At 31.1% G+C, this 18,134-nt stretch overlaps 2 protein-coding genes and 1 long non-coding RNA gene across 7 annotated transcripts in view; 1 reads left to right on the top strand and 2 right to left on the bottom strand.

Moving 5' to 3' along the window:
* Positions 1–18,134, bottom strand: part of LOC136025399 (uncharacterized) — a 597,112-nt gene that overhangs the window by 143,359 nt on the left and 435,619 nt on the right. The gene's annotated exons all lie outside the window — the stretch shown is intronic.
* Positions 1,855–16,736, bottom strand: LOC136025462 (putative golgin subfamily A member 6-like protein 3). 2 transcript variants are annotated; one of them, XR_010617106.1, is made up of 3 exons: positions 16,433–16,704; positions 7,225–7,570; positions 1,855–2,254 (listed from the first exon to the last, which is right to left on the bottom strand). XR_010617106.1 is itself a non-coding variant. In XM_065701497.1 (2 exons), exons 1-2 carry the CDS (start codon positions 16,676–16,678, stop codon positions 1,868–1,870), a joined length of 633 nt encoding a protein of 210 aa, XP_065557569.1. In that variant the 5' UTR covers positions 16,679–16,736; the 3' UTR covers positions 1,855–1,867. The 2 variants fall into 2 exon arrangements, 1 of the variants encoding a protein (XP_065557569.1); XM_065701497.1 differs by lacking the exon at positions 7,225–7,570 and having other exon boundaries at positions 16,433–16,736.
* LOC136025489 (uncharacterized) overlaps positions 2,652–18,134 on the top strand; it is a 42,625-nt gene continuing 27,142 nt past the window's right edge. Inside the window, exon 1 of the long non-coding RNA XR_010617108.1 lies at positions 2,652–4,980. This is a non-coding gene — a long non-coding RNA (uncharacterized LOC136025489). The remainder of the gene's footprint in view (positions 4,981–18,134) is intronic.

Below are 18,134 nucleotides of genomic sequence, written 5' to 3' on the forward strand. Positions count from 1 at the left end.
AATATATACATGTCACTACTAACACTACAACCAATACTACTTTTACTAACCCTACTACTGCCACTAAACTACAATTTCAATTGCTGCAACTAAGATGGAAATGATGTAAGAGGGGTTTCAAAAGCACGCATCAACCATGTTTTGGGAGCGGCTTACCTGTTATCAAGGTGAAACTTCCAGGGCATCATGAAAGAGATGCTCAACTGACCAAAAGGCAAGATATACATGCTGCTACCGCTATTAATGCTGCTGCTACTACTGTTACCACTACTACTAATACAACAGCAACTACTTCTCCCTTTACCAACGCAACTACTGTGATACTAATACTATTAAGGCTAAGTCTATGAAGGTAAACTTCGAGAGAATATTGATGGCAATTTCGAGCTCACAAAAGGCACTATTTGGATATAGATTGTCAAAAGAGTGGATCTTAAGAATTGATCTGTGTATTAAGTTGGAATTCTCAGAAAATTCTTAAAGGGGAAGAAAAATTGACCAAAAGGCAATGAGATTTCTTAAGGGGGAAGAGCAACTGACCAACAGGCAATATGTGCACACTGCTAATACTCCTGATAGATTTACTAGTTCTACTACTACTATTACTATTGTTCCAACTAATTCTTCTGTTGAGATTACTTGTAAGGCTAAGAGCATTAAGATGAATATTTTACGAAGTACATGTATGTGAATATAGAGGTTATCAAAGGGACATATCGACGATGTCACAGCAATGGCTAAAAGTTTAGTAAAATACTATTGATGTGACTTCTGTTACAACTAGACCTAAGGGTAGGCAGGTGAAATTTTCAGAGAAGTTATAGGCGGAAGGTAAACTGAGTCACAGCATGCCATTCGTATATAGGGAATCTAGAAGAGCATATCAGCAATATGTTAGAAAAAAATTTGTGTGTGAAATTAATTTTAAAAGGCGTATTGTTGGGGATGTTGAACAAACCAACAGACAATATCTGAATCATAATACTACTGCTTCGACTCCTACAACTACTATGACTGCTATTATTATTGTTGCCGTTTCTACTACTACTGGTACTAAGGCTGATACCTCTACCATAAATTCTACTGCTACTGCTATAACTACTGGTGCTGGTACTACTGCTACTAAAGCTAAGGGTGCTGATGTGAGAATTTTGGGCAATATTGAAATTGTATTGAAAAATACCAAAATACATTTTGGTATAATGCTATTTGCATAATGGTACTAATGCTGCAATTACTACTACAACTATTGCTAATACACAAGCTAAGGATATTAAGGCGCAGCTTTCAAGGAATATTTAGGCGGATATACAAGTTACTAAACTAAATAAAAACGAACTATGTTCATGTAGATCGTCAAAAGGGTGACAAAAAAATATCACAATAACGGCACAAGTTAGACCTCTCAGGGTAAGTTGTGGCAGATCTTGAACTAGCCTGAAGACACTAGCCTATGTGTATACTTTTAATAATGCTTGTACGGTTACTGTAACTAATAACAGTAAGGGCACTAAGTTAAAAGTTTTAGGGAACGTTTAGATTAAACTATTTTTTAAAACAGAAATTAATTAAAATACTTTTTCACGAAACAAGTTTTTCAACAAAAAGTAAAGAACTGCATTAAACCAAAAATAAGCCAAAATAAAATCAAATTATTTATCAAGCGTAGATCTTCCACAAGTCAGCCTCAAAAAACAAATAAAACCCAAAAGAAAAAGAAATTGTAATAAATAACCGAGTCAGACCCAAAACAAGCAAAAAGTAACATTAGTAAGGCTCACAATCCTTATGCCTTCTCAAGGCCAGAACATAATTTGCACTTTACAAAAAAAAATACAAATCAATGTAAAAAAAAGAAATTTGAGTTTTATTTTGTTTCCCTGCATACAGGGTAAGGCAGCCATCGGTACTTTCTAATTAGTTTTTCTAATTCCTCCACTTTTTCAGCCCTCTCTTTTTCTAGCAGTTTCTGTGCATCCTCAAACTGTTTTTGACGCTTAATCAATTCTTTAGCATTGATTAAGCACCATTTCTCCTCTAGTAGTTTCTTTTCCTGTTCATATTTTCTTTCAGCCTCTCTTTTTAATTCCAAATTTTCTTGTTCGAATTTACGTATTTCCTCTTTAAATACTTCAGGTTCTATTTCAAGACGTAATTGTTCTCCACGAATATGCTCTATTTCCACTTCCAGCGTTTCATTTCTTTTCCTTTCCTCATGCAGTTGCTTTTCAATATCTTGCTTTCTTTTATCCATCTTAAAAACATAATGTGATTGAGTGAAGTTCAACTGACAGCAAGACCAACGAAGTAGAAAAAGAAAGATAAAAAAAAAGATTGTATTTTCTATCGGTATTAACTCATGTATAGTTCGAAGTATTGAAGACAAGCATAAAATTACGTAATAATAAACAATATAAAAATGGTATATCAGACAGTGTGACAAATAACTAAGAGTAAAACATTGACCCCGGAATTGTAGCAAAACTTTAAAAAAGGGAAATTTTATAGAAACATATGTACCGAAGGACTACACTTTTTATGACTATTCAAAAATGTCTACTTTATATATATATATATATATATATATATATATATATATATATATATATATATATATATATATATATATATATATATATATATATATATATATATATATATATATATAAAAATAAGTTGTCTGTCTGTCTGTGGATGGATCAGGTGACGTCACCTGAAAAAACTGGATCAGGTGACGTCAAAACTGAAAAAAACTAAAAAAAGGCAAAAACTACAAAAAAAACTAAAAACTAATAAAAAAAATAAAAAAGCTAAAAAACTAAAAAAACTAAAAAAAGGCAAAAACTACAAAAAAAACTAAAAACTAATAAAAAAGCTAAAAAACTAAAAAAACTAAAAAAAGGCAAAAACTACAAAAAAAACTAAAAACTAATAAAAAAAAATAAAAAAGCTAAAAAACTAAAAAAACTAAAAAAACTAAAAAAGGTAAAAAACTAAAAAAACTAAAAACTAAAAAAAAATAAAAAAAAAGGAAAAAACTGAAAAATAAGCTAAAATAAAGGTAAAAACCAATAAAAAACTAAAAAAAAAAACTGAAAAAACTAAAAAAAGGCAAAAACTACAAAAAAAAAACTAAAAACTAATAAAAAAAGTAAAAAAGCTAAAAAACTAAAAAAACTAAAAAAAGGTAAAAAACTAAAAAAAATAAAAAATAAAAAAAAACTAAAAAAAAGGAAAAAACTGAAAAATAAGCTAAAATAAAGGTAAAAACCAATAAAAAACTAAAAAGAAAAAAGGAAAAAACTAAAAAAAATTTTCATCTAAAAAACTAAAAAAAACTAAAAAAGGTAAAAACTAAAAGAACTAAAAAAGAAAAAAATAAATGACGAAACTCAAAGAGAAAGCGACCAGGACAAAAGGAATGTTCGATTAGCAATCAACAAAGCACCGGGACACAGGGAGTATAAATGACGACCAGGACATAAGTAAAAAAAAAAAACTATCTATATATATAAAAATAAGTTGTCTGTGGATCTATGGATCGTGGATCAGGTGACGTCACCTGAAAAAACTGGATCAGGTGACGTCAAAACTGAAAAAACTAAAAAAAGGCAAAAACTACAAAAAAAACTAAAAACTAATAAAAAAAAATAAAAAAGCTAAAAAACTAAAAAAACTAAAAAAAGCCAAAAACTACAAAAAAAAACTAAAAACTAATAAAAAAGCTAAAAAACTAAAAAAACTAAAAAAAAGGCAAAAACTACAAAAAAAACTAAAAACTAATAAAAAAAATAAAAAAGCTAAAAAACTAAAAAAACTAAAAAAACTAAAAAAAGGTAAAAAACTAAAAAAACTAAAAACTAAAAAAAAACTAAATAAAAGGAAAAAACTGAAAAATAAGCTAAAATAAAGGTAAAAACCAATAAAAAACTAAAAAAAAAACTGAAAAAACTAAAAAAAGGCAAAAACTACAAAAAAACTAAAAACTAATTAAAAAAGTAAAAAAGCTAAAAAACTAAAAAAACTAAAAAAACTAAAAAAACTAAAAAAAGGTAAAAAACTAAAAAAAATAAAAAATAAAAAAAAACTAAAAAAAAGGAAAAAACTGAAAAATAAGCTAACATAAAGGTAAAAACCAATAAAAAACTAAAAAGAAAAAAAGGAAAAAACTAAAAAAAATTTTCATCTAAAAAACTAAAAAAAACTAAAAAAGGTAAAAACTAAAAGAACTAAAAAAGAAAAAAATAAATGACGACACTCAAAGAAAAAAAAACTATCTATATATATAAAAATAAGTTGTCTGTGGATCTGTGGATCGTGGATCAGGTGACGTCACCTGAAAAAACTGGATCAGGTGACGTCAAAACTGAAAAAACTAAAAAAAGGCAAAAACTACAAAAAAAACTAAAAACTAATAAAAAAAATAAAAAAGCTAAAAAACTAAAAAAACTAAAAAAAGGCAAAAACTACAAAAAAAACTAAAAACTAATAAAAAAGCTAAAAAACTAAAAAAACTAAAAAAAGGCAAAACTACAAAAAAAACTAAAAACTAATAAAAAAAATAAAAAAGCTAAAAAACTAAAAAAACTAAAAAAACTAAAAAAAGGTAAAAAACTAAAAAAACTAAAAACTAAAAAAAAACTAAATAAAAGGAAAAAACTGAAAAATAAGCTAAAATAAAGGTAAAAACCAATAAAAAACTAAAAAGAAAACTGAAAAAACTAAAAAAGGAAAAACTACAAAAAAACTAAAAACTAATTAAAAAAGTAAAAAAGCTAAAAAACTAAAAAAACTAAAAAAAATAAAAAAACTAAAAAAAGGTAAAAAACTAAAAAAATAAAAAATAAAAAAAAACTAAAAAAAAGGAAAAAACTGAAAAATAAGCTAACATAAAGGTAAAAACCAATAAAAAACTAAAAAGAAAAAAAGGAAAAAACTAAAAAAAATTTTCATCTAAAAAACTAAAAAAAACTAAAAAAGGTAAAAACTAAAAGAACTAAAAAAGAAAAAAATAAATGACGACACTCAAAGAGAAAGCGACCAGGACAAAAGGAATGTTCGATTAGCAATCAACAAAGCACCGGGACACAGGGAGTATAAATGACGACCAGGACATAAGTAAAAAAAAAATTAACAAAACTAAAAAGAAGGTAAAAACTACAAAAAAACTAAAAAGAAAAAAAAACTAAAAACTAATAAAAAAACTAAAAAATCTAAAAATCTAAATAAACTAAAAAAGAAAAAAAAAGGAAAAAAATAAAGGAGAAAAACAAAACTAAAAAACGAATGTATATACAGACCGGTACACCGGGATACAAATGACGACCGGGACACAGGGAATATAAATGACGACCGGGACACAGGGACACAACTACAACGGGGACACCGGGGGAAACAGGGGGATATAAATGACGACCGGGACAAAAAAACTAAAAAGAAAAAAAAACTAAAAACTAATAAAAAAACTAAAAAATCTAAAAATCTAAATAAGCTAAAAAAGAAAAATAAAGGAGAAAAACAAAACTAAAAAACGAATGTATATACAGACCGGGACACCGGGATACAAATGACGACCGGGACACAGGGAATATAAATGACGACCGGGACACAGGGACACAACTACAACGGGGACACCGGGGGAAACAGGGGGATGTAAATGACGACCGGGACAGGGAATGGTCGATTAGCAATCACCATCAACAAAGCTCAAGGGCAATCATTAGAATCATGAGGTATAGATCTGAATACAGATTGTTTTCCCATGGACCATTATATGTTGCATGTTCAAGAGTCGGTAAACCTGACAATCTATTTATATGCAAAGACAATGGGACAGCAAAGAATGTTGTATATTCGCAAGTTTTACGTAGTTAAAACCATATATATATATATATATATATATATATATATATATATATATATATATATATATATATATATATATATATATATATATATATATCTATCTATATTCACAGGTGGGACATAGGGACACAACTACAATGGCGCGTAACTATTATGGCGCGTAACGACTTACGCGCGCGGGGGGGCTTGGGGGGGGGCGCGAAGCGCCCCCACCAGCTAGGTGTTGGGGTGGCGCGAAGCGCCACCCCAACAGCTAGTATATATATATATATATATATATATATATATATATATATATACAGATTTAGATATCTAAGATTTATAAATACTCATTTATAAATATGATTATTAACTTATAATTTATAAATATATTGCTACAAATATTTAAAAATATGTAAACCCGAAAAATTTACTTCCTACTTTCAAAACCTCAATTTCAAAAATTTGACCTTTACTCAATTATTCATTAAAATCTCAAGCATTTTTCATTTATTTAAGTTATAAAACTGAAAACGTTAAAAAAAAAGAAATTTCAGTTTTATTTTCTTTCCCTGCATACAGGGTAAGGCAGCCATCGGTACTTTCTAAAAGAAATATGTGTTCCTCAATTTTTACATTGTGGTTCAGTGGGGTGTTGCGGTGTGGAAGTAATAAGGCGAGAGAAATGTATCTCCCAGAGATCTTTATATATCTCTAAACTTCTTGCGACCTGAAAACAAGAAGTTGTTGCCTCGACTTTATATCCAAAGAGACACCACCCACATACCGAAGAGCATAACTTTGTCTTACCGTCAAACTCTATCTTGAATAAATTAGTCTTGATAATATACGTTTTGAGAAAAAACAGGAAAAACTTTGAAAAAGAGACCCAACCTACATGCCGAAGAGCCAACGGTTTGTCTTTCCGTCAAACTCTGTCTTGAATAAATCAGTCTTAATAATACAGGTCTTGAGAAAGAACAGGAAAAACATTTTAAAAAGAATTTACTCATTAAGATTTACGTTGTTTTTAAGCTTCTAATCGGTTGGAACAACAGTAATTGTAAATGTTGATATACTTTCCATAAATTTGGGTTAAGTTTGATTATTTTAATAAACCTATGTTAAAAGTGGAAAAATAGACTATAACGTGGTACTAATTTAGACACCTTGCGTAGTTGCCCTCATACAAGGGCAGTGGGTAATAAATGCACCATCCCTAGTAGATATAGAACACTTACGTTCTATTAAATTGTAAAATGTTAAAAATTGATGTTGCTTAGGCTAAACCTTATTTCTTAATATTTACCCCCCCCCCTCTAGAAAAATTTCTACAAATGTAGTTCAGTGGAATTTTGATAATAACAAAGTAGGAATTACCTCCTCTAGCTGTTTTTCTAATTCCTCCACTTTTTCAGCCCTCTCTTTTTCTAGCAGTTTCTGTGCATCCTCAAACTGTTTTTGACGCTTAATCAATTCTTTAGCATTCATTAAGCACCACTTCTCCTCTAGTAGTTTTTTTTTCCTGTTCATATTTTCTTTCAGCCTCTCTTTTTAATTCCAAATTTTCTTGTTCGAATTTACGTACTTCCTCTTTAAATACTTCAAGTTCTTTTTCAAGACGTAATTGTTCTCCACGAAGGTGCTCCTTTTCCACTTCCAGCGTTTCATTTCTTTTCCGTTCCTCATGCAGTTGCTTTTCAATATCTTGCTTTCTTTTATCCATCTTAAAAACATAATGTGATTGAGTGAAGTTCAACTGACAGAAAGGCCAACCAAGTAGAAGAAGAAAGATAAAAAAAAAGATTGTATTTTCTATCGATAATACCTCATGTATAGTACGAAGTATTGAAGACAAGTATAAAATTACGTAATAATAAACAATATAAAAAATGGTATATCAGACAGTGTGACAAATAACTAAGAGTAAAAAATTGACCTCGCAATAGTAGCAAAATTCTAGAAAAGGGGAAATTTTATAGCAACATATGTACCGAAAGACAACATTTTTTATGATTATTCAAAAATTTCTACTTTGTATATATATATATATATATATATATATATATATATATATATATATATATATATATATATATATATATACAGATTTACACATCTAAGATTTATAAATACTCATTTATAAACATGATTATTAACTTATAATTTATAAATTCATAGCTACAAATATTTAAAAATATGTAAACTCGAAAAATTTACTTCCTGTTTTCAAAAGCTCAATTTCAAAAATATGACTTTTACTCGCCCCCCTTTGAAAAAAACATGCTTAACACCAAGACAAACGGACATTAATTTTTTTTTTCACAGTAAAAAAAAGTGTATGTACATCATCAACACGCATTTAATTAAAACAGTAAAATTTTCAATTCGACTCCTTCGAAAGGCAATTGGTAAATAAAGCACATGCGATTTACAACTGGCTATAATTGTTTTATTCAAAAATGACATCTGAAAAACACAAATAAAACTTGAATTAAATGTTAGGGGGCATCCACCCTTATATGAAGGATAACTTCTATTCGTTTCAAGTGTTAATTTTGATCTCTGATTTAATCAAACACTTCGTTTTATATAGTTAATGCCATTATAAAAGAAAAACAAAAACTGCCAGTTTCAGGTACGTAAACAGAGGAAAGAGAGCTACCATGTTTGAGCCCCCCCCTCTCCCCCTACAATAAAAAACAACATCTGACATAATATTGGTCGCATGAATGCAACTAAAAACACTATTTGTTCTAAAAAAAAAGAAAAATTTCATTTTGTCGACCTGTAAATTAGTCTTAAAAATGCAAATGAAAAGCTTTTTGACCCTTTGTGTACTTATAAAGCAAGGAGAGGGGACGGGGAGGATGATCTGAAATATCAAAAATGAATTATAGGTCTATTATTTCCAATTTTTCTTATGAAAAGCTTTTCGGACAAGGTTATTTGCTTATAAAGAGTTACCCCATGAATAATTGTATGGGGGAGGGGAATGAAAATTCAGAAGTCAGTAAAAGCAAAGCTACTGGTAGCATTTATCCCTTTAGAAGTTTTTTGGCTGTACTCTTGATAATCCCAGACCCACCCCTCTAGATTTCGGCCGATCAAACAGTTCGTGGTAGCGAACTGTAAAGAGCGACCAGGCTCAATTGCATTCGTAACTCTAAAAAATGGAATTTTGATACCAATATACACATCAAAAGAATCGAAATTTTACGCTAATTTGAAATAAACAAGTTCCATCAAGTTTGATATTACCATTCAAGAGTTATGAGTCTGCAAAAATTGGCCTTATTTATCACAAAAGGGAGAAACACCCCCCTAAAAGTCATATAATCTTAATGAAAATTACACCATCAGATTCAGCGTATCAGAAAACCATATTGTAGAGGTTTCAAGCTCCTATCTGCAAAAATGTGTAATTTTGTTTTGTTTTTTGCCAGAAGAGAGATCACGGATGCGTGTTTATTTGTTTTTTATTTTCCAGAAATGATCGTATCGACACAGTGGTCCTAGAATGTCACCAAAGGGCTCATTTTAACGGAGATTAAAAGTTCTAGGGCCCTTTTTGAGTTACCAAAAAATTGGAAGGCAACTAGGCCCCCTGCAATTCTCATTTTTCTCAAAGTCACCTGACAAAAATTTTTAGATAGCCAATCTGTTCAGTATAGTCAAAAAATATAATGACTATGTCTTTGAGGACGACTTAATCCCCTACAATCCCAGGAGGAGTGCTGTGTGTTATAAACTTTGCCCACTGTCTACACATAGTATTGGTTATTGGGAAGTATACTGACGTTTTCAGGGGGATTTTTTCTGGTGGTGGAGAGGGGGTTGCGTGAGAGGTTCTTTCCATGGACAAATTTATTATGAGGGAGGATAATTTCTATGAAGGGGGTACTGGATTTTTCAGCGTTATTTGAAAAAAACGAGAAATTGAGTAAAAAAGCACGTTTTTAAATTAAAGTAAGGAGCAATATTAAAACTTAAAACGAACATAAATTAATACGTATATGAGGGGGTTCGTTCCCTCCTCAATACCTCGCTCTTTACACTAAAGTATTTTTAGTACTTTCAAAAGAGCTATTTATTCTAATTAAACGGCCTTTGTGATTCAGGGGTCATTCTTAAGGGATTCGAACAAAATTCAAACTTTAGCGTAAAGAACGAGGTATTGACGAGAGGACGAACCCCCTTATTTAAGTAATAAAAATATACGAATACAGAAGTTCGTCACGTAAGTTAATTTGTAAGTTACTAGCGACTTTCACTAATAAAAACGTTCGTAAATAAAATTAAAAGTGCCAGTGGCCTTGTTAAGTATCTGAAAAAATTGGAGGGCACCTAGGCCTCCTCTACTGCAATTTTTTTCTCAAAATCGTCCAATCAAAACTTTGAAAAGGCCATTTAGCTAAATAATTAAAATTAATATTCAATTTTTGTTTTAATTATTCATGTACGGTGGGTCAAAATCAAAACGCATTATTTAAAAAATCTTCAGAAATTAAAAAAAAACAACAACAATTTTTTTATCTGAAAGTAAGCAGTGACATTAAAACTTTAAACGAACATAAATTAATCTGTATATGAGAGGGGCAGTCCCCTCCTAAACGCCCCGCTCTTTACGCTAAAGATTGCCTCTCTCTCAGAACTCTACTTTTTAAAGCAATAAAAAACTTTATCGTAAAGGTGGGGCGTTGAGGAGGGGACACCCCATTATGAATACGGAATAATTTCGGTTCGCTTTAGTTTTTAATGTTGCCCATTATTTTCAGTTAAAAAAAAAACTAGTTTTTTTTTATTTAATAAGCAAAAGAATTCAGTCGTTTATGTTACAGAAAACAAAAAGAAGTTTTCAGCAACAAGAGGAGCAATCACCCCTCCGCAAAACCCCTATTACACGCTTGCACAAAAAAATTGCAGAAATTCTAAAATCCTAAGACACGCAAAAGAAACTTATGTAATAATTCAAACGCAAGACGAACAGAAATCACTATAAATAAATAAATAAAACCCGAAACGAACCAAAATTAAAAAGTGTAATTACACAAACAAGAGTATAAAAGATACTGTTATGAACTTAAACAATCTCCTTCTTTGTAAACAATCTTCTTTATAAGAATTTTAGTTATTATATTCATTTTTTTTTTTGTCGATAGTCTGACAAACCAGACCATGCCGTTTAAAATAGATATCTTCATAAAAAGACAAGGAATAAGAAAAAGGAAAAGTCACACCATAAAAGAAGAAGGAGAACAATCAACTTTAAAGAAAGAAAATTTAAAAAACATTGACTTTTCTGTCCATAATACCTGTGGTTTGAGGAACCACATTTTGAAAATAGTATTTTAACCTCACGTCAGAAGTGGCCATCTGAGACGTTTGTTGTATGAGAAAACTTGCATATTCGAAATCAGTGGCATAAATTTACAAAGACTTAGGGGTGAGAGAGTATATTTTCAATATCTAGGGGGTTTAGCCAAGTTTGTCATTTTTCCAATTTTTCAGTGAACACAGCAAAAAAGAAAGTTCAACGGAAATGCCGCCAAAAAAAGACATTTTTGAGAATAAAGGGCTTGGCCACTAAAATCTAGGGGGTAAAGTCCTCCTGACCCTCTAATTGACAACAATGCTCAAGATGGTGACAAAATTTTTTCTTGTCTTTCCAACATCATGTACTGTTTTTTTAATTAAATTTCGCTGTTGTTGTGGTTTCAAAAAAGATTTTTTTTTTTAATTTTTTTTAAACTAGTTTAAATTCGAAGAAAATGTAGAGTGATTTTTCCTTATTTATACTCAAACCACCAGCACTGAAATATTTTGGTATATTGTTTATACATTGAAACCAACTGAACCTGGTTGTACAGTGAAGAATTACTTCAGGTACTTGTCAGAACCCTCAAATGATTTTTTCTAGATTAGTTACTAGTCGGAGTGATTGATTGACACCACCACTTATGTAGGTAGATGAGTTTTTTTTTTGCCTTATATAATTTTTACCACCACTTATTAATTGATACCACCACTTATATAGGTAGATGAGTTTTTTTTGCCTTATATAATTTTTAACACCACTTATATAGGTAGATGAGTTTTTTTACCTTATATAGTTTTCATTTTAGTTTTATGCTACCACATTAATTTTGTGTTTTTTTTATTTGATTTTTTTATTTTATATTAATTTCATTTTTGTTTTGAACACCTGAAATACAAATTTAGCCCATCAGGGCATATGATAGTCCATTTTGCGAAAAATCTTATCTTATCGTCATGTTATATCTCAAGTACCAATCATAAATCATCAATGCCTACGCCATGTTGTGTCATTAATACCTAAGGTATGATGCTAAGGGATTCTGAACTTCATGTATTTTCATCAGTGGTATCCAAACTGGCCCCAACGAACCCGAAGGCATCCTTAGGATCACTCAGGTAGTCCTTGGAAAATTAAAATTAATTTGAGGTTCCTTGAACGATGTTACGGGGCCCACACAAGATTGAATATATAGAGAAAAAAAATCGTATAATATTGTTATTTATATGAAAGGTAAAATGATAACAATCATAAAATTATTAGCGATTTTCTACGTCTCAAGTAATGTATGCACAAAGATAGGTGAATAAAATTCTTGTAATACCGGCGATATTAGGTGAATATTTTTTTTTCATGTGTGTTATTCTCTGCTTTGATCTTTAAGTTTGTTATCTACTAAAGCACGGAACATATGCTACTTTTGCTCATAACTAAGACCCTATAGAAGGGATCTTACGTTAAGATCTTTAATGTTTAGATGTTCTCTTAGGAGAACTTTCCTTTAGAAGGGAAGGAATTATGATTTCTGTTTCCAATTATCTCCTTTATATGTTGGAATTAAGCTAATAATAGGATTTATTATTAATCTGGGAGTGATGGTCTTATAACGTAAATATTGAAATTAGTATTTAAGTAATAATACCGTAAATACTAATTTACTAATATTCAATATACAGTATATAAATACAATTTGATGTATTGAATACTAAGTGAAAGCATGTTGATACTAAAAGAGACCCTTAAACTGGTGACCAATTTCGATGTTGCCTTTATTCTCAAAATTAAATGACAATATTATGAATAAAAGATTCTATAATCCCCCAAGCCTGTAGGGATTTTTTGAGAAGGCGCGGTTCGGATTCAGGAAACACCCTTATACTATTCGCGCAGTCTAGCATGTTTATGAACTCTGCGCTGGAACATGGTGAATTAAAACCTTAATTTTATTAGATTTTAGAGGTTTTTAATATTTTTTCTTAAGATGTGATTGAGAAGGGTAAGTTGCTTAGGGGTTAAAGATATATTTTGGTACTGGTTTGAATAGTATCCTACAGAGACAATGCTTAGAGTGAGTCTTGATGGTTTCTGGTGCATTTCTGGTTAACTTCTGCTGCACTATTCCATAAATTTTAATGTGTACTGTGCCTGACTTGTGTAAATAACATTTATTTTACATCCCTGGGGATTACTTACGTCAGTCATTGGTGATGACGTGTTTATAGTTTCACCATCTAGTGTAATTCTTTTCCTTGAAAAGGCTAATGAACACCTGGATGAATTGGCAAGATATTCTAATTGTAGTTTTCTTTTATCCATGAATGCTTCTAAGATAAATTAGTGAAGCTGATATTCCTTATGTCTTAGAAAACAAAATGGGTCTGAATTGTACATTCTAAACTTTTAAGTTTCAATTATTCAGGTTTTATTTTGTAAAATTTATTTTGTAAAATTTATTTTGTAAATTTGGACTCTACGCTGAGGGAATTAAATCAGGGTGTCAGAACCCCCGCCACATGAACCCTTGGTCAGCATGGGAAAAGCTTTTTTTTAGCTTTTTCAAATTTAGTTGTCTTAGGTGATCACGGTAATTCTCTCGTCACATTAGGTGATTATCTTGTTTGTTTTTAATTTAGGTGATAACGCAAGGTTTAAAAATAATACTCAATTTTTGTTTATTAATGTTAAATCGATATCGGTCAGAAGCTTTTGGGAAACATTTTGGTTCAAATCCTTTTCTCATTGTGATGAAAACCGAAGTTATTTATGATTACTGTCAAAAGCTTGGAGTACTCAATGAGCATCTTGTTTTGGTGTTTTCCAAAACAACAGGTGTGGAATTGTCAACCTTCAGCCAAAGGAAGGCAGAAAATGTTGACCAGTTCAAGAGTTGACAGAAACGTTATTTTCTAGGAAGCTAATAATGATTCATTCTAGGTTTTCTTTTTGCTTATATTTAAAACTTTGAATGTATATCAGGTTTTAAGGACATTAAGGCCATGATAAACAATCCAATGGGCTTTTCTGATGGTTGTTGAAAGACGCTATGAATACGTTTTTGTTACTAATATTTTCTCATCTAATTAAATTCGTACAATATTTAAAAAATATTATAATTTTCAGGTAAAACAATAGTATAATTTTGGAACTGGATTACATCCCAGTCCTGGGATGAGGTAGCAATTTTAGAGTCCTCCAATGAAAAAGCTAAATTTCTGCAAGATAAATAAAGAAACAAATATGAAGAATGCTTCCCTGAGAAAACCTCCAAGCGGTGCAACACAGATCGTCCTTACATAACCCAAGAAATTAAAGATTTTATTTGGTATAAAATTCAACTAAGAAAAAAAGGGAAAATAGGAAATCCTAATATACTCCGTAACAAAATATGTAAAATGACAAGAAAAACTGCAGCTGAGTACTACCACAAAAAAATTGATAACCTTTTTGAATCAAAGCCTAGCATATAGTATAAGTAAATAAAAAGAATTTGTGGAAAATCCCCTAGTGGTGTTGATTTTTTTCGGATTCTAATGATGAAAAAGTTGCTAACTAGTTAAATTGTCATTTGGCCAGAATAATCCAATCTTTGCCGCCTCTTGATGTAAATAAAACTACCCAAGAGTATCAGAAAATACCACAAGACGACGTACCTTTACCTACTATTTCTGAGGATCAAGTTTTCAGTAAAATAAAGAAACTTAATCGAACTAGTATAACTTCTATTGATATTCCGATTGAACTTATAAAAGCATTTTCTGACAAATTGACTAAGCCACTAACGCAAATTTTTAATTGCATTTAAACTTCTTCAGTTTGCCAACAAATATGGAAAACGGGATATGTTACTCCAATGCCTAAAAAAGATACTGAACTTAATTTCGACGGCGTGAGACCAATCACTTTGACCCCCTTGTTCAGCAAAATGTACAAAAGCTTTGTAGCAAATTGGCTAAAAGCTGAAGTTGAACCCCTCCTAGATCCTCATCAGTACGGTAGCAGAAAAAATACATCAACATCCCATTATCTAGTCAATTTTTAACATTTTATTTTTAAACGTGTTGATGAGCCTGGTAAATGGCTAAACTTAATGACAATTGATTTTAAAAAGAGTTTCGATCTGATTGATCATAACATTTTAATTTCGAAGCTTTTAATTGATTTTAGAGTGAACCCTGCTGTTGTGAAAATTATTCAGGGTTTTTTAATGAATAGGTTCCAAATTTTAAAATATAAGAAGTCTTTCTCTGAGCCTGAGCCAGTTTTATGTGGTTTACCTCAAGGTACCATCCTGGGTCCTATTCTTTTTCTAGTTATGATTAATAATATTGCAAATGATTGTGAAGTCCATTGGAAATATGTTGATGACCTTACCCTTGGAGAAATTTGTAAAGCAAATGAACGTAGCAAAGCTCAAATTTTAATTGATAATGTAAAGACTAAAACTTCCGTTTCAAATATGACAGTAAATGACAGTAAACCTTCTATTTTAACTATTTCTTTTTTTAAATTCTTCTGAACCTAATTTAATACCAACTATCTCTGATTCTCTTAAAGTCAGTAAGATTAAACTCTTTGGAGTTATTATAACCAGTGATTTAAAATGGGAATCAAACACAACTAGTCTAGTAAAAAGGGGTAATGCTGGGCTGCAGATGCTCAAGCTTATGTCAAAACATAGTGCCCCTCCAGATCACCTCCTCCTAATATTTACATCTTTTGTTCGCCCAATTCTGGAATATGCAGCTCCTGTATGGCGTTTTGGACTGACGGCTGAGCAAAGCGCCAGGCTTGAAAGAGTTCAGAAAAGAGCTCTAATGATAGTTTTGAAGCAGGCAGAAATGTTGTATGAAGAGCAGCTGACAAAGTTTAAAATACAGACTCGGGAAAAAAGAAGAGAGAAACTCTGCATGGATTTTGGACGAAAATCTTTGATCCGCCCAATCCACAAGCCCCCCCCCCCCCTCAATCCACAACCAAACGACCCCCACGCAGGGTTGCAGTCCCTATTGACAAACGTCAGCCGGTATGCTGTGCCCACCAGCGGTTAGCGAAGAGTTGTATACCTAGTTTTGTAAAAATGTATAACGAAAATCAAGAGGATTGATAACTGTTTTGTTTTCTTTGTTTTTTTGTTGTTTTTTTTGGCATCGCTTTTTAATGTGACTATACCAAAAAAATTGGCAGTACCATGAAAATTTTGGTGAATATAAAATTAGACTTCTTTGGATATACTTGGATAAAATTATTATCATAACAAAACATTAAAATAACCTCCTCCATTTGTTTTTCCAGCTCCTTTGCTTTTCGAGCCCTCTCTTTTTCAAGCAGATGCTTTTCTTCTGCACATTTTCTTTGAGCTTCATCTTTCAATTTTCTTTTTTCCTGTTCGAATTTCCTTCTCTCCTCTTCAAATAGTGTACGTTCCTCTTCAAGGCGTACTTGTTGGCGTTGCTCTTCCTGCCTTTGGCCTTCCATCTTTTCCCTTTCTTCACTTAATTGTTCTCCAGTATTTCGCATTCTTTCCTCCTCCTGAAAAGGTAGTATGAAGGAGTTAGATGATGAAAAGACAGAATTACCAAAGAAAGGGAAGCTTCAAAATAGAAATGGTTTAATGTAACATTTTATCCGAGACCATGAAAAGGACATGGATTTTATATTTCAAATAGTATTGCCTCAAAATGGTGGAAACTTTAGCGTGCATTTTCAGCCAGTAAAACAAAGTTTTGGCAACTTTGGCAAGCACTTTTGGGTCTCTGAAATATTGCATTTTTCAGCAACATTATCACTTCCAATCTCAAAACCCACAGGTCAAATACAAGTCACATACTGTGGAAGCATTCAACCACAAAATACAACGATATATCCACAATATTAAAGCGGAAAAATTTGAATACTATTTTTATATCATCTGTGTCCACTCAAATTTGCTGAGCCTAAAGCGTCTATTGTTCGTGGTCTAACGCGATTTAAAAAATATTTGCACATACTTAGCATAAGTAAAATTATTGAGTTTCCAACACATCAGTTATTTATATAATATATTGTCTGATGGAAAGCCCACAAAACCAAAATTTACAGTTGCAGTTACTATAAATGATGATTCTTTGGAACCAACACCTGAACTATCAAACCTGATAAGATGTGAAAATCGACAACCCAGACCATCAATTGCAACAACACCAATACGGACAGCTAAAGCAAAGGCCATTGCTAAATTGTCTGAAGTACTCAAAATACAAAAACCTCTCAAAAATCAAAATGAAGAGCAAAGATACGAGCGGTTAGAAGATATAAAAAACGACAGTTAGAGCATGTCAAAAATGAAAATGAAGAGCAAGGACACACATGGTTAGAAGACATGCGGCACCAAGCATGCGAACAAGTCAAAAAGGAAAGTGAAGTGTAAATATACACGCGGTTGGAAAAAAAGTGATGGCATGTCAATAATGAAATGAAGAGCAAAGACAAACGCGGTTATATGAGCATGTGACCGAGTCAATGAAAATCAGGCTGGAGAGCGAGAATCAAAACGTGTCAAAAAATGAAAATGATAGCGATGATGATTGAGTTTGGGATTTTGACATGGATAAGGTCATCAATCCCTACCATATCTTTGCTAAAAAAAAGGTTTTTTGATATGTATTTTATAATGACAAGACAAGCCGAGGAAAAATGAAAAAAACAAATTGAAAATGATAGCTCGGGTTTCATAATAAAATAGGTTTCTGAATTTTAACATGGATAAGGCAAAAGTTAAAGGACCAATAAAAAAAAGAAGAAATTTTACAAAGGCACTTCTTCTAATTTAAGATCTTTTTTGTTGTCATGACATCAAGAAAAGGCTTAAATCGTCTGCTTTTTGAAGACAAACGACAATAATTATCCATATATAGAAGCCTAACACATGCCGAGTGCCTGGGCCCAGTATATATATATATATATATATATATATATATATATATATATATATATA

Source organism: Artemia franciscana, chromosome 1 (assembly GCF_032884065.1).
Source record: "Artemia franciscana chromosome 1, ASM3288406v1, whole genome shotgun sequence".
Lineage (NCBI taxonomy): Eukaryota > Metazoa > Arthropoda > Branchiopoda > Anostraca > Artemiidae > Artemia > Artemia franciscana.

What these genes read in the sequence shown, in the direction of transcription:
- LOC136025462 (XM_065701497.1), bottom strand. Translation starts at nt 16,678, where the DNA reads ATGCGAAATACTGGAGAACAATTAAGTGAAGAAAGGGAAAAGATGGAA. An exon ending in TGGAAAAACAAATGGAGGAG is followed by an intron (nt 2,255 to 16,432) that starts GTTATTTTAATG and finishes TATGTTTTTAAG; the next exon opens with ATGGATAAAAGAAAGCAAGA.